Source organism: Dunckerocampus dactyliophorus, chromosome 8, assembly GCF_027744805.1.
Source record: "Dunckerocampus dactyliophorus isolate RoL2022-P2 chromosome 8, RoL_Ddac_1.1, whole genome shotgun sequence".
NCBI classification, from domain to species: Eukaryota; Metazoa; Chordata; class Actinopteri; order Syngnathiformes; family Syngnathidae; genus Dunckerocampus; species Dunckerocampus dactyliophorus.
In genome coordinates this window covers 19516194-19531847 of record NC_072826.1, presented here as the reverse complement: position 1 = coordinate 19531847, position 15654 = coordinate 19516194, and the positions used below count along the sequence as shown (strand labels likewise).

General features: G+C 39.3%; 1 protein-coding gene across 5 annotated transcripts in view; it reads right to left on the bottom strand.

The window, feature by feature from the left end:
* Window positions 1-15654, bottom strand: part of kcnab2a (potassium voltage-gated channel subfamily A regulatory beta subunit 2a) — a 121569-nt gene that overhangs the window by 7356 nt on the left and 98559 nt on the right. For all 5 annotated transcript variants that reach the window (XM_054785825.1, XM_054785826.1, XM_054785827.1 and 2 more), the window contains 9 exons: window positions 15169-15206; window positions 14912-14991; window positions 7586-7630; window positions 7101-7145; window positions 6871-6914; window positions 2778-2864; window positions 1825-1910; window positions 1597-1717; window positions 1429-1523 (listed from right to left, as the gene is read on the bottom strand). In XM_054785825.1, the coding sequence (XP_054641800.1) occupies window positions 1429-1523; window positions 1597-1717; window positions 1825-1910; window positions 2778-2864; window positions 6871-6914; window positions 7101-7145; window positions 7586-7630; window positions 14912-14991; window positions 15169-15206 (641 nt within the window). The remainder of the gene's footprint in view (window positions 1-1428; window positions 1524-1596; window positions 1718-1824; window positions 1911-2777; window positions 2865-6870; window positions 6915-7100; window positions 7146-7585; window positions 7631-14911; window positions 14992-15168; window positions 15207-15654) is intronic.

Here is a 15654-nt window from a genome sequence, read left to right as displayed (position 1 = left end):
GCTACAAATTGTATAAATTGATAATGAGCAACCCAAATCCTAACCGTATCAACTCAGCCTGCTGTTAATGCAATGTGGGATTCTTAAGTGTCCGGTCATTATGGGAGACGTAGTACTGTTTTGTAACAAGAGAAAACCTTAGATGGGCCACACGGTGGTCTAGCATTGAATCCTAACCCGAACTAGAAAGCCTAATTTGTAACCCTAACCACAGTATCAGACCCTGGACCCTAGCATCAGACACTAACTCAAACTAACCCAAGCTTCAAACACTATGTCGAACATCAAACCCAAAACCCAAGAGTCAAACCCTAACCCTAGCTCAAAACTTTAACCAGAAACCCGAACCCAGGGGTGTCCAAACTTTTTCCACCGAGGGCTGCATACTGAAAAAGCAAAAAGATGAGTGGACCACTTTTTTATTTCCTAAACCAACCCACGTAGATACAGTATGCCAAGACAGTTTGTATATATAAAGAAAAACTTTTACCCAACCTAAATTTCGTAAAAACTGCAATCTTCGTTTTGTTTCTCATATTACAACTGATAAAAAAAATTAACTTTTTAGTCTTTAATATTTTAACTTTTTTTCCTCTTAATATTCTGACTTTGTTCTCCTAATATTTTGTCTTTCTTCTCATAAAACTGCTGCTTTTTCCATTTTTGCAGTTGTTTGCTGTTAAAAAAAAAAAAAAGATAAAAAAAAACGTCCGCAGGCCTTAAATGGCCGCTGCGCCGCACTTTGGACACCCCTGCCCTAACCAAATCATCAAATCCTAACTTGAAACAATGCTTTAAATCCTAACCCTATCATCAAAATCTAACTCGAGACCCCCGCCCCAAGATTCAAACCTTAACCCTAGAATCTTGAATCTTAACTAGAAACCCTAACTCTAGTATCAAATCCTAACCATAACCGCCAACCCTAACTCCCGCCCACAATCTTTATTTCAACCCTAACCCTAACCCTAACCTCTCAACAATAAAACAAAAAATGTAATCCTAACCCTGGCTTTTGGAACCATGGTAGGTCAGGGCTAAATCCTTGGTAGTACCCATGATTTGTGATGGCTTCTATTTATTACACAAGTGTGTGTTCAACATATGAATCTGTGTTTAATTCAAGCATCAGAAATTGATAGGACATTGTGTTCTTACAAGGAAGAGTAATGAATCCAGACAGAATAATGCAAATAACACCACAAACATTCACTGAGCCACGCAGGATGACACGTACTCCACACTGCACAACACTGAAATCCAGAGGGAACATGCCACAGGACAGACCACTGCACTCGTAACATGTGACATCAAGACACAAACACACAGCGACGACCAACAACTAGCGACGGAACCACACAAGAAGGTGGACAGCAGCATAGAGGACCACACCAAGACAACCACAGACCACAGGCATAACGTGGCTACCTTCAGAGAAGCCCGAGAGTACGGGGGAACCCTGCCGTCGTATTTCCCTGAGATGATCCCGCAGGCCAGCGGTGACCACGTCATGGCCCCCACACCTACATTAGAACATCATTAGAACTTCACCATCATAAAAGGTGCAGCATTTTAAGGTCAAGAAGCTGGAGTCACCTATTTTATGGAAAAGTTCCGGTAGCTGCACCTCCACCTTCTCTCTCTGAAACATGTGATACTCGGCCTGCTCACAGATTGGAGGAATCTGATTGAATTGTCGTGCCACAGAATATGCTTCCTGCAGGGGAAAACATGAAGTTAACAAGATGAAGTGGAGTATAAAATCATTACAGAAGACTGACGTCGCATGCTGACCCATGTTCACAAACATTCAGTGTACGGTACCATTATCTCCATGGGGCTCCAGCGGGATGTACCCCAGTACATGGCCATGCCTTGATTTATCACATGGGTCATTGCTCGAACCGTTTCTGCAAACAAAGACAAAACCTATAATAGTATGATGAGATTATAGTCATATTTCTATTCATGAGGGCACCCATGACTGCAATGTGGCCCTCATTGAAAACAAGTTTGACACCCCTTGACCTAATGTTACAGTGGGTGTTTTGTCGAGCGCATTAAGCTGTGTGAAAAAATTCAAGTCAGTCTTGTGTTTTTATAATTGCTCTTTAAACAAGCAAATATATGTTTTATCCGATTACACAATGAACTGACGGAATTTTTAGTAGAATGCTCCATAACTAAAATGTTGAACAGCTGCAGCCCTACCTGCTATTTTCTTCTGTTGAGAAATGAGGCCAACACTAAAATTGGAAGAGGACTAGCTGACCCTCATAATATTTCAACATTATTCTCATTTTATGACAAAAAAAAAGTATTGACATGACTTCTTGTGTTTTTAAAGGATGTCTAAATCCGCAATAAGAACTCTTATTTATGTTCTGAGTCACCAGTAAAGTTCTCACTCCAAACTCCACAGTATTGCGAAAGAATCAAAGCACCCAAAGTGGAGGCAGACGGGCGACCCCTGACTGAACTCCATCCCAGAGAGTTACTCTGACAGGAGCAGATGGACAGTGAGCGTCCAGCTGAGCCCACACACATGCACGCGCGCGCACACACACATTCACATACACTTTGCACTCTGGCATTTAAGAAAAAAGGTCTCCAGCATCTACAGTCTCATTCCGACTGTGGAGGAGGAAGCCCCGCTGCAGCATAAATGAATATTTTGACTTGGTTGAAAGACTCAAACATCAGTGCAGTCATAGAAACAGCAAGTGGCAAGTAGACTAATGTGCAGTGAAATAATGAGGCAAGAGTAGTGATGTTACCTTCCATAGGCGTGTTGGGGTCCGGTCTGTTCGCAAACACTACGTCAACGTAGTCTAACTGCAGTCTCTCCAGAGAAGCTTTTAAACCTACACATTAGAAGCACAGTCATCTTCTATTACAGATGTGGTTTGGAAGTCAAAAGAAGTCGGTATTTGACTTGAAACTATTTTTCTCCATAGGAAATAATAGAACTTGAAATAATTGGTTGCGGGGTCACACTGCCACCATCATAAAACTTTTATGGAAGGTGGTATCCCACTTCAGCTCCAAAATACACTTTTTTCAACCAAAAAATGGAACAAACGGCAAGCAGATGTGACCAACAGTGGTTTAAAAGAACAGACTTAAGAAAATAAATGTATATGTTTGTCACAATTCCAAGTTACATGATGTAAAAATTTCGTTTGAGAGAAATAATTGGTCTGGTATTCACTTAAATGTCCATGGCGCGTGCACATAAACAACAGGAGTCTCAGAGAAGCGACCGACAATTTGGAGTCATTGTGTGGTTCTGCACACAATGCTACAAAATCCCCAACAAATTGTACTTGTGGTTAAGGAAGACGCAGACACCAATGCAATTCCAATTGCGTTATTAATGTAAGATATTTAGAGTAAAATAAGTTAAAATAAGTTTTCGTGTAAACTTATTTTATTTACACGATTACATAGTAGGTCACACGGTGGCCGAGTGGTTAGCCGAGTGTGTGTGTGACTGTGTGGAGTTCGGGACCTGGGTTCGAATCTCCATTGGGCATCTCTGTGTGGAGTTTGCATGTTCTCCCCGTGTGTGAGTTTTCTCCGGGTACTCCGGTTTCCTCCCACATTCCAAAAACATGCATGTTAGATTAATTGGAGAATCTAAATTGTCCATAGGTATGAATGTGAGTGTGAATGGTTGTTTGTCTATATGTGCCCTGCGATTGGCTGGACCAGTTCAGGGTGTACCCCGCCTCTTGTCCGAAGTTAGCTGAGATAGGCTCCAGCATACCCCCGCGAGGATAAGGATAAGCGGCACAGAAATGGACGGATGGAATTACACAGTATGTGCCAAACAGCGCTCTTATTTTGAAGGCCGGAAGTGTGTTGTGTGACCATTCCATTAACGTGGAAATCATTGGGCCCTAAATAGGCTGCACATTCAATAATAGTCAACGTTAGCAGCTAAACTTTGCCAAATTGCTATTGTCAGCTGACAACAAACATGGCTAATACACAAAGAAGCAATTTTTGTTCAGTAACATTTTAATATCATTAACTTTCAAACAAATATAAAAATAAGTAGAAAAATAATAAAAGCAACCTTAACTTGAATACGGAACAGGAAAAAAATAATACATGAATGAGTAATTATTAATTTGCTGCTTGCTGAACCGAAGTCTTGTGTGTTACTCTGACTTTTTGCGTTGCATCAGACATGATGACGATTTAAATATTTTGCATGAATTTCCGCTGCAAAATAAATTTTACAAGCGTAGGAGTGTTTCTGTTTTATTTGTATATTCTTCCACAAGGCTATCAGTAATAAATAAATAGTAATACTACACACAATAATACAAGGAAGGTATCATTGAAAGTGGTGAAAGCCACTACAGTCATCCCTTGTTTATAGCGGTTAACCGACTGCGATATATTTCCGTGATATAGGATCCAGTGTTAATAAATGTAATATTTTCGAAGTTAAGAGCTTAGAAAATCTGTTTTGACTTTCTAAATACTTTTTTTTAAAGATTATTAGAACCCTGCAGACATGAAATAACATGCCTGTAGTCACATTTACACTCCCATTGTACATTGTTTGAAACACATTGCGCAACTCTTATGCTGCAGGGCCTCGAGATGGCCGCTAGCTGGCAAGCCCAGACTTCTCTCTCCTTCGCCCAGCTCCTCCTAGTGGATCCCGAGGTATTCCCAGGCCAGTTGAGAGACATCGTCTCTCCAATGTCTACTAGGTCTTCTAAACTTAAACCAAAAAGTTACCACTTCCACATTGAATGGGAGGAGAACTTTTTTCACTCTATCATATCGGAAATGCTATGGCAGACTTCATGACTTTATGCAGTTTTAAGGTAATGTAATGTAAGGTAATGTCTCCTCGATAATTTGTGACATTGCTGCCACCTCATGACCAGAATACTACATACTGTATCACTTGTTTTTCCAATGTTTTGCCTAATAATGTATAATATATATAACAATAGTATTATAGTCTATAGTCTACCACGAAACAGCAATCATTAATTAATTAATTAATTATTTTTTAAGGACAGTTTTATGCAGTTTCATTTGTAATTGTAATAAATATAGACATTTGTACAATCTGTTCTTTTAAAACACTATTAGTAACATGCTAGCCGGTGGTGGCGTCCTTGTAATTAACATTTTCTAAACATTCTTTTATAGTGCATCGCATCTTCAATCATACTATCCTTGTCCCCCACCACCACGACCTTTGCAGCGTTGTCCATACAAGTCCCATACTTAGTCCACGTTATTAAAGCCTTATGATTGGCCAGAGTTCTACATGATCATCTGTCCATTGTCCAATGAACATACCCTACGGGCTATCCTATAATCCCATTAAATAAATAGACAAAATGAATGAATACGTTAACTGTGCAATGTGTTTCAAACAATGTATAATGGGAGTGTAAATGTGACTATTGGCATGTTATTTCATGTCTGCAGGGTTCTAATAATCTTAAAAGGAAGGAAAAAATAAATAGCCAAAATAAATTATATTGGTTACAAAATAAGACACTCGTGAAATGTTACGATATTATATATTATACTATTGTGAGATTTGATTCCTTCTCCGATATCATCCTTGTTACATAAAGAGAAGCAACGCTTACCACTTCAAGTCTGTATCAACATTTCATAATATGCAGTCACCTCATGACCTTTTTTATATCTTAAAATAACAACTCACAAGTCACCGGGGCCATAATTTAATTTTTGAACAACTACGATATAGCGAGGGAGCGATAATCGAACTGCCATATTACAAGGGACGACTGTACGTGTATTGTTTTTAGATTTCAACATGAACAAGTTTCTTGCATAACATATTTTTGCACTTAAAATTACATGGCATCATTTAAACATTTTATGACGAAGTTCTTCCCTTTTATACAGATAAAGCATTACAATTGGATTTGTTATTTTAATTGCAATTAGAATTTTTTTTTTTTTTTTAACCCTGCAGCTTAACAGTGATGCAGCTAACTTAAGGTTATGTGCTCATCTCATGTGCTTCACAACACTCATTTTGCCCTTCATGCACACACCCTCATCATGGAAAACACACAAAGAAATGCATATGATGCAGCTTTCAAGTTAAAGGTGATTCATCTAGCAACTTTTACCAAAGTCTTCCAGTGGATCTTGACAGCATGGAGAAGTCAAAAAATCCACTATCGCCAACAAGTTTCGAAAGGCTGGACTACTGCGTGATGAAGAGGGCAGCAGCACTAGCTCAAGGGCTAATTTGCTTCGAGAGAAAGTGACACAGAGCTACAACAAAAGAGTGAGACTGACAAGAGAGCGAGACTGACAACGTGTGTGACAAAGGAATTATGAGGCTGTTTTATTTCCGACACTGAAGAAGACGTAGGAGTAACATGACAGCGACGAAAGGCTTTTCTGGTAGGCTACTGTTTAGCTGTTAACTGTTTAGCCATCTTACACGAACTGTTCGGTACTGTTTGGAAAAAAGCATTTATTTTAGTAAATGTAAAACAAAAAATTCTGTGTTAACATTTTTTCAAATTCTGGATACTGATTAATTCTATTAATTCTTTTTAGATTTTTCTTTACATTTTACTGTGTTCTATTTTTTAATTAGTTAATTATTTACAATTAAATAAAAATAAAAAAAAAATAATACACCACTGTGCATTAATGATGTTTTGTTTTCCAGTTAATTGTCTATTTAAAACGTTTTAATTCATTTTTAATTAATTAATTCCTCAAGTTTATGGCCAACCTTTAATACTAATTAATTATATAACCATTATAATGGAAAATGTATGTGGAATTTTAACAAATTAAAGGCTTTTTTTTGTTTTTTGGAAAGGTTCTTTTACTTACCTTCTATAATATGTTTTCGAGATAAACCTCTTTCAGTCTCAGCTCTGCAAAGAATAACACAATAGAGCTATAAACAACAACAAACATGACCTCCCCGCATTGCACAGTAGGGGTCATGTTATATCATGACACTCTTTGTGAAATGTGATCTGAACTCTGAAAGATGACAATGTGGATGACAAGCTCCCAGTACCAGGAGCATCAGTGCTACATTAAAAAGGTAAACTCACTTTCCACCCCAGAAGATCTTTGTTGTTATGACCAGACTGGAGCGTCTGCAAATAGTGAAAGAAAGCACATCTGTTACAACATGAGAGGTTACAGGCTGGCCTACCTGAGTGGGTGATAGATGGAAAGACGAACTGAAAGTCCAGTGCGCGATGGCTCCTTTCTACCTTATCCTTTGAGTGTCAAACTCATCCACCCACAGAGCCGGCGCTCAGCCAGCACACATGAATGAGAGTGTATAAATTGACAAAGCTGTATCGACGTAGGGTCGAAGAAGAGGCCCTCCGAGTTGGTCTGCTATTCAGTGTCTTTGAGAAGACACGCAGCGGTGTGGGCATGCCACCACAGCCCACATTCATCTTTCATCCTACCTTAGGGTTCCCGTTCACATTTCCCAATATGTGCACCCGAGATGACAAGATTACAGCCTGGCTGGCAAGACGGAAATGAAAAAACACCAAACTGAATTAAAAAATGCGTCTCCTACCTCCACCCTTTCTTCTTTATGATGTTCCCCAATACCACCTCGGCCCTGCGAAGCACACAAAAAAAGACAATGTGATTTAATAGTTTTGAAATGATAAGGGTGACATCCTACTCATAACAAACACACACACGCACGCACAGTATGGTGCGTTTTCAGTGTGTGTTGTTGTGGGAGAGTGCTGCCAGGTTCCAGTCAGCAGGGTCCAGTCCCAGCTGTGCTGTTGAGCCGACGCTGTGAGCACCCACGTGGCTGTTGAGGAGTGACATGCCCAACATGGGGCTCATTAGGACCATCACTGAAATAAGTTGCTCATTTCAGGTAATAAAAGAACCAAAAGTGGCAGAGAAAAACACACTTCTGCTATATTTAGGGAGTACTGATGAAGACTGCTGATCTAAAACCATCAAATTAATACCATCTATCACAGCCGGGCGATAATTAGAGAGAGGCTGTTATTTCAGAAATGTGAAAACTCATGACGGCAATCCCTCGTTTATAGCGGTTAATTAGTTCCAGACTCGACCGTGTAAGTGACAAAGTAGCATTCCTTATTTATAAATGGAATATGTTCATAGTTAGAGCATACAAAACCTATTTTTACGACCTTTTTATGCTTGAAAATACTTAATTTTGGAAAAAAATATGTACATATTTAACAAGCCATATTCAACGACGAAACAGCATGATTTATTACTTGATGTATTTTTGAAAAAATGTGATATAGTGAAGCCACAAAATGCGAAGCGCAAAATGGTGATAAGCGGGGGACAAATTGGGAGAGTGTATAAGTTAATGTGTTAACTCTCATAATGGTTTGGAGTGCATGAGAAAGTGTAAAGTAAAATATAGATCAGTTTGACCATACAGTCATCCCTCATTTATAGCGTTAATTGGTTCCAGACCTGACCATGAAATTCCGTGACTCAATATGATTCAATATTAATAAATGGGATATTTTCGTAGTTATGGCACAGAAAAGCAGTTGTTTTAAGCACAGTTTTTTAACATTATTAGAGCCCACAATACATGAAATAACACTCATATAGTCACCTTTACATTCGTATTACCCAAAAAAGTAGACAAAACAGTAGAGTAAATAAGTGATTTAAAACGTAAATAAAACTCCTGCTCGAACAGTGTCCCAGCAAATGTGTTCCCTAGAGAACCTTAGGGCCCTGTCACACATTGACGATTTAGCAAGTGCATGCCTGACGTGATCATTTTGATGGCATACGTTGAACTGCCGACGTTTTTTGTTTTTTTTTCAATTTTGGGCGTATACATAGCGTATTCATAACGAGGTTGACGTAAACATGAAGTATTAGTAACTTATATAGAATGTTTCTCCAACTTATAGACAACTTATATCAACAAATGCGTAGCGTGTTGCCGGTGTTCACAATTTATGCTCAACGCCCAACACCTGTCACACCTTGACGATTTAGCCAGCTTACGCCAACGTATGAAAAAATTGGCCAATACGCTGGCGTACGTCCAATAAGTTATGGGTAAGTTTTTTATAAGTTAAGAGCATGCTGAAGCACGCCGGCATACGTCATAGTATGTCAAAGTCGCCCAAAAATGTGCATGCACAAAACATTTCGACGTATGTCAAAGTATGATTAATACGTCCCGCATCCGTGGGCAATAAGTTATGCGATCGTTGAAGCCCGTTCACACACGTTATTTGTAAGTTACGTACAAGTCAAAATACGTCAACATACCTTGAGACAGAACTGTCTTCTTGGCGAGTGAAGATGGAAAGGAGGAGAGGCTGTCGTGTTTTGGGGTTGGGGGTTTTTTCACACATTATAGCGATCTAATTTATCGTATTTATTATGTATTGTGTAAAACTAAGACATGAATAACATCAAATTAATGCCGACCCACCATCCACCAGTTCAAGTTCCAGCCAAGTTTTTCCAGAGAGATTATTACATCGCTGTTTGACGTGTGTGGTAAAAGGCAGTGTGCTAGCATGAATTCACTTGAGACAAATGTGCACATTAGCACTCAATAAGTCATCAAAACTTACCTTTATGCATTCCCACATAGTATCAGCATTTGACACCAAATATGAGGTGAAATAAAAATGGTAAAAATACAGTAGTAGTCCATCTGGCATGAGATAAAGTTAGCACACGCACAATCGACATGCGTCAAGTGAGAAGGATGTAACACTTTTCAAAATAAAACATTAAAAAAAAAGAAATAATGGAAATTATTTTTTCCTTCTGTGCGGCCCGGTACCAAATGACCCACGGCCTGGTACACGGCCGTGGCCCGGGGATTGGGGACCACTGCCTTACAGTAAAAGTTACTATGAGGACGCCACAAGTATTGTCCCTCAATCACAGGAGTTACGGGTAAACGTGAAAGCGCTTGTTTGAAACCTCATACCAACATTTTAATGTTCTACTTGATCTACAAATAAAAAAAATATTTTTTTTTGCTGGTCTTGGCCAGCTAACAACAAAAAAACAGTGGAACCTCGAAAGCCCCTCAGGTTCTCAGACCTTCCAAAGTCACACAAAACTTTGGAATTTAAGCCGCTATCACTGCAAAAGACTACAGCATTCCGCCAGAGTTTGCTTTTTTGCAACACCTTTTCCAAAACACATAGCAGCCCGAGTCCCAGGTGGTTCTATAGCCAATAAGAACTACATGAACACAATCATTTACACCAGAAGTTATGCAAATGTTGTTCTTTGCACATTTAGCAGTGGCTAACGTTTTTTTGTACACTTTTGACAAGTAAAAATGTGAAAAAAACATGTTAACGCCTTCAGACAAATTATGACTGTTTTAATACTTAAATGTTTAACCACTAAAAATTGCATGTAAAGTCTCTACCAGGGGTACCCAAAGTGCAAACATTTGCATTTGCAGCTCGATTTTGTTTGGCCCCCGGGGAATATTCTATTCTGTACATAAAATAAAACAAGAACCATTATGGAGGAAGATTACGACCGCAGTGAAAAAAGAACAAATGAAATGAAAAGATATCTCAATCAATAATAATTACTAAAATATATTCAACATCTTGACCTAACCTGGAGTGATTTTCGCATGTTTAAATTAAAAAAGAAATTAAGAAAGAAAGAAAAGTGCATAATAGCGTCCTGTAGCCTTTAATTTTTCTTCATGTGGCCCTTGGCAGACACCCCTGTCTTATAACAGATTATTTCTGTTTGTATTACTTCCTATGGGAAAACCGGTTTCAAAATCAAATGAGATGACCTCCATCCCATCATCGATTGTGCACGACGAAGACAAGGAGTCGTTGTTTCTCATCTTAGCTTTTCAAATCAGTGGTAGTGCAGTCTTGTGTCTTTGTGTGGTAGGGTGTACTGGAAGCAGAGACAATACAGAGGATGCTTCACTGTCAGACCCTGCAAGATCAAGCTCTTACAATGAGTGTGTGTGTGCGTGTGTGTGTGTGTATGTGTGGCTCGCACCCACGCAATGCAACCCAGTGTTCCTTCTCTGAAATGAGTTATTTGTGGGGCCCAAACAACAAGTATACACAGTCTTCTCCATCTAGCCATTAATTAGGTTTTTATTCCAGCTTAGTCTACCTTGTGAATTACCATTAAAAAAGACAAAGCTGCATTATTCATGAATTTCTAATATCTTATTGCTTTCACACTCTCCCAATTTGTCCCCCGCTTCACGCATAACATGCAATTGTCATGCAATGTTATGCGTGTGGACATTCTATAAAAACGTTTCGACACCATATGCGTTTGCTGATAACGACAGCCCGGGTGAGGTGACTGGAGCTTGTTTGTATTTGTGTGATTATGCATGTAAAGTCACACTTCAGAGCTCAACAAAGCTGGCATTGTTATGTTATTTTGAAAAATGTTTGTGGTCATACTGTTTCTCTGTGGTGTGAACAAACAAGCAAAATAAAAAAAAAAATCAGTACTCTTAATACAAAGTCAAAACGAACTCCGCGATGATGCTCCAGACGTCGACTTAACCTTCAAAGTCTGTAAACTTGTGCACCTCCGGATGTGTGCAATATAATCTCCTCTGTGCTGCTCTGCAATTGCAAACTGTCAGGATTAACACCTGTGTAACACCACATACGCAGCTGTGCGACACACAGTCGCTAACGTTTGCACCATGTGTCGCATGTCTTTATGTTAAAACGAGACTTTGATTTATGAAACACAACTGCTAAAAACAACACACCATGGTTATTATTGTCAATGTAGTTTTTGCACCCAAAGAAAAGATAAATCTCAAATACCGTTTGGAAATGTTAATCCGTCAGATTATTTCCAAGCACCCGTGTTACTACAAAACCAGATTAATCCACACTGGAATTTAACAAGAAAAAAAGCGTTAGATGTGGTATTAAGGCAGAACAAAGGCTTGCTGAGGTTAAAAATACTGTATCAGCAGCTGGCATTTTGACCGTATGTAATTGTTTGTTACTCTTCTACTCCTGAACCGCTGCACATAAAAGAGTGAACATTTGCCAAAATGTGAACTCCAACAGTATTGCCTGTGCTTTTATTTTTTCTGACAACTGCACCACATGGTGGCGCTGTTATTAAACCCCAAAGTTGGACCCCACACACTGACTTGAAATTTCTTACACAGCTCATAATGTGCCCAACAAAACACCGACTATAACGTTAGGGCAGGGTTCCTTTGGCTTTAACACTTCAGAATTCCATATTTTTTTCCAGGCTCAGTAAAATAGATGTGTCGTAATCTCTGGTGCGTAAGCCGCTCCTTTTTTCTCATGCTTTGAACCCAGCAGCTTGCTTGGCTAAAACTACATTTCCCATGTTGCTTCAGGAAGTAATGACGAGGGAAGTGGAAGCAAATATCACGTTTTGAAGTCTTTTGCAGCAATCATGTTTTGATCCAACACATCTTAAAGTAAGTTTGATCAATCGTAGAATTACTACAGCTTCTGGTTGGACTGCTTGGATCACCAACCACCCAGGATCAAGGGTTTTGAAAAGTTGGACTACTGCGTGATGAAAAGGATAGCTCAAGCTAAATGGCTAATTTGTCTCGAGACAAAAGTGACTCCAAGAGCGACAATGGAAGAGAGAGAGAGACTGAAAAAGTGTGTGATGAAGGAATTACAGTTTGTGGCTGTTCAATTGTGACACTGAAGAAGATGACTTCAGTGGTTTTAGTTCCAGGGGGAGGACGACAGCGATGAATGACTTTTTTGGTAGGTTACTGTTTAAGGAGTCATATTACACGCACTGTTCTGCACCGTTTGGGAAAAAAAAACAAAAAAACAAAAAACATTCATTTAATCAAAATAAAAAATAAAAAAAAAACTTTGTGTAAGATCTGTCCGTGTCCTAAATATCCCATGTTGCGATGTGGACACCTGCGGCTGGTGCAGTCTACACAGTATATGTACAAATCTTTTTTGGTCTTTAAATTTAGTGGGTGCGGCTAATATGCCGGTGTGCTCTATAGTCCGGAAATTACAATATTTTGTGTTTGATTATTGGTTTTTTTTTGTTTTTTTTATGCAAATATCCTCTGATTTCAGTCTCTCAAATGTGAATATTTTTTAATTTGAAGAATAAGCGCAGAGGGTTGTTCATTCAACTTCTCAATTTTTCCAAATGTTTAAAAGCGCCTTAGAATATATATTTTTTAAGTTAATCATAATTTTATCTTTGAGAAAACAGAACAGTAGCAACAGTCATGGAAACATGAATATTTTCCAGATGTGAGTTTCCATTTTCCATACCTGGAAATCACATTCCATACTTTTCCAGACATAGGAACCCTGCTAGCGTATTTTGCCGAATAAAATCTAAGCGAGATTGGTTGAAAAACATGGCTGGCATCAAGCAAAATGTGGTGGGGGTTAGGACAGACCCAGGTTCCCACTGCCAGTGGTTTGCACCGTTGTCACCTGCAGTATTGATGTTTCCCTCATCAAATTACTGTATTATAACATGCAGGACTGGAGACATTTTTTTTTTGTGATGATCAAAACTAAAATAAGGGAAAGTTTTGGGAAACTATTTAAATAGGAGAGCGACAGGTAGGCCTGTCACAATAATTGATAAATCGATGAATCAAACAATACAAAAAAAAACCCGAAGTCGATAATTTTGTCGTCTCAATATATTGACATGTGCATAGAGTATATATATGCCTGTTTCATCGTCTCGCTGTTCCACACAGGCTGGATGACAAGAGGGTTCTTTCTGCATGTGTCTGTGCAGATTGGTTCTACAGTTGAATAAACAGAGCGAGTGAACCCTTCTGTCATTCAGCCTCTTTGTGGAGGCGGGGCTACTGGTTGCTGAATACACAGACAGAGTGCTAGCAGTTAGAAAGTAAATGCTAATATGAATGAAGGCACAAAGGCCATGGTTTCTCAGCCGAATGCCATAACCCATGTGGAGGTGCAGCAGAGCCTTCATTCCGAGAGTCAACGCTTACTGAGGCGTTTGATCGGCAAAGTAAATATAAAACAAAACAGTGCAAATTGATGCATGTTCACAGACAGTGTCGCTCGCTGCTTTGCAAAAGAAATGCAACCTTTCAATACGGGAGAAAAGCCAACATTTCGAGAAATGTAAGACATGTTTGTTTGACAAGACAGTACGAAGTGCCTGGGAGAACGTACACAAACAGCAATGGTCGAAGGGCATCAGAAACACTTCATTTTCTTCCGCCAACACAGATATGTTGTTTGTTTGCTTAATTTATTAAAAACCTCTTGACATTCCAATTACAATGTTAAATGCTCTTGAGAAATGAGAGTTTACTGCTTTTGATATGATGTACTCTCATTATTTTGCTATATAATTCATTAAAAAATGGCCTCAAAAACGTTGTCAATAGTAGCCATTATCGACAAGACAAAGACAATTATCGTCCAGCAAAATGTGTTATTGTGACGCCGCTAGCGACAGGAGAAAAAGAGAGGAAAAACGAGTGGTTCAGACAAAGGAGAGCAATATGCATATTTTGTTGTGCGAGAAAATCCCAGTAAACACAGTTGACAATGACACTGAGTTTATTTCTAGAATTAGACTGCAGGATAAACACATCCGAATGCATTCATGTCAAGAGGCTGGGGTTTGCACATTGTCTCCGCAGCTCCACACCACAGCGAGGTTAAGCCAAAGATTGTGTTTTTTTTTAAAAGAGGAGGTTGAATCGACACTGAGGCAGTTTATGAGCAGTGAAAAAAAAAGGCATACCATGAGTGTGCGAGGCTGAGCTCGAGGCCAGTTTTTTGACTAGCCATTTATAATCTCCACTTAATCAGTCACGTGGTGGGGGCTTTTTGAAAGACATGAGAGGGGATATACTCACTTCCCGGCAGCGTAGACCTCCGCTGTGTCAAACAGATTGATGCCATTTTCATACGCCAGAGTCATCAGCTGCTCCGCCATCTGTTGAGAAAGCAGGGGCAAGAAAACAGAAAGAAGAGGGGATGCGGTGGGTGGGATAAAAGATCACTGGCGATCACAGATCATGTGCTGGATAATGTGTAAAAATAGGAGGATTTGGCAGAACATGTGGACAATTTCCACTGGCCAGACGGCGACAAAAGTGTTTTATGTTCTCACCTCATCTGTTATCTGTCCACCAAATGTCACCCATGTTCCTACAGAGGAAGACAGGGAGAGGAGGTAAAGTTAACAAACATACAATACAAAGCCTGTTTACTAGGGATAGGCATGATGGATGGGTTTTACTTAAGTTGGGAATAACGATGTAAGAAAAAAAAAAAGGCATTTTCCAGTAATGGGTCATATAATTAATTACTGTTTTTACTATTTTTATTATACACTGATATCTCTATCAACATTCTAGACATTGCTTCAGTCGCCATTGTTCTCTACAACTATAGCTAAATACCTAGTCAACAAGAACTGTGGTTAGTCATGTCCGCTAGCGTTTTGGTAGAGAATTGCAGAGACGGGCTTAGCCCTCAGCCTAATGCCACCTTGACGCTTGCACGAATTTTGGCTCTGCATTCTCCTGTAATTCGCCGTGGCAACGTGAGGTGTTAAGACTAGTTTGAGCACTGTGTGCGTTCTGTTTACACGTAA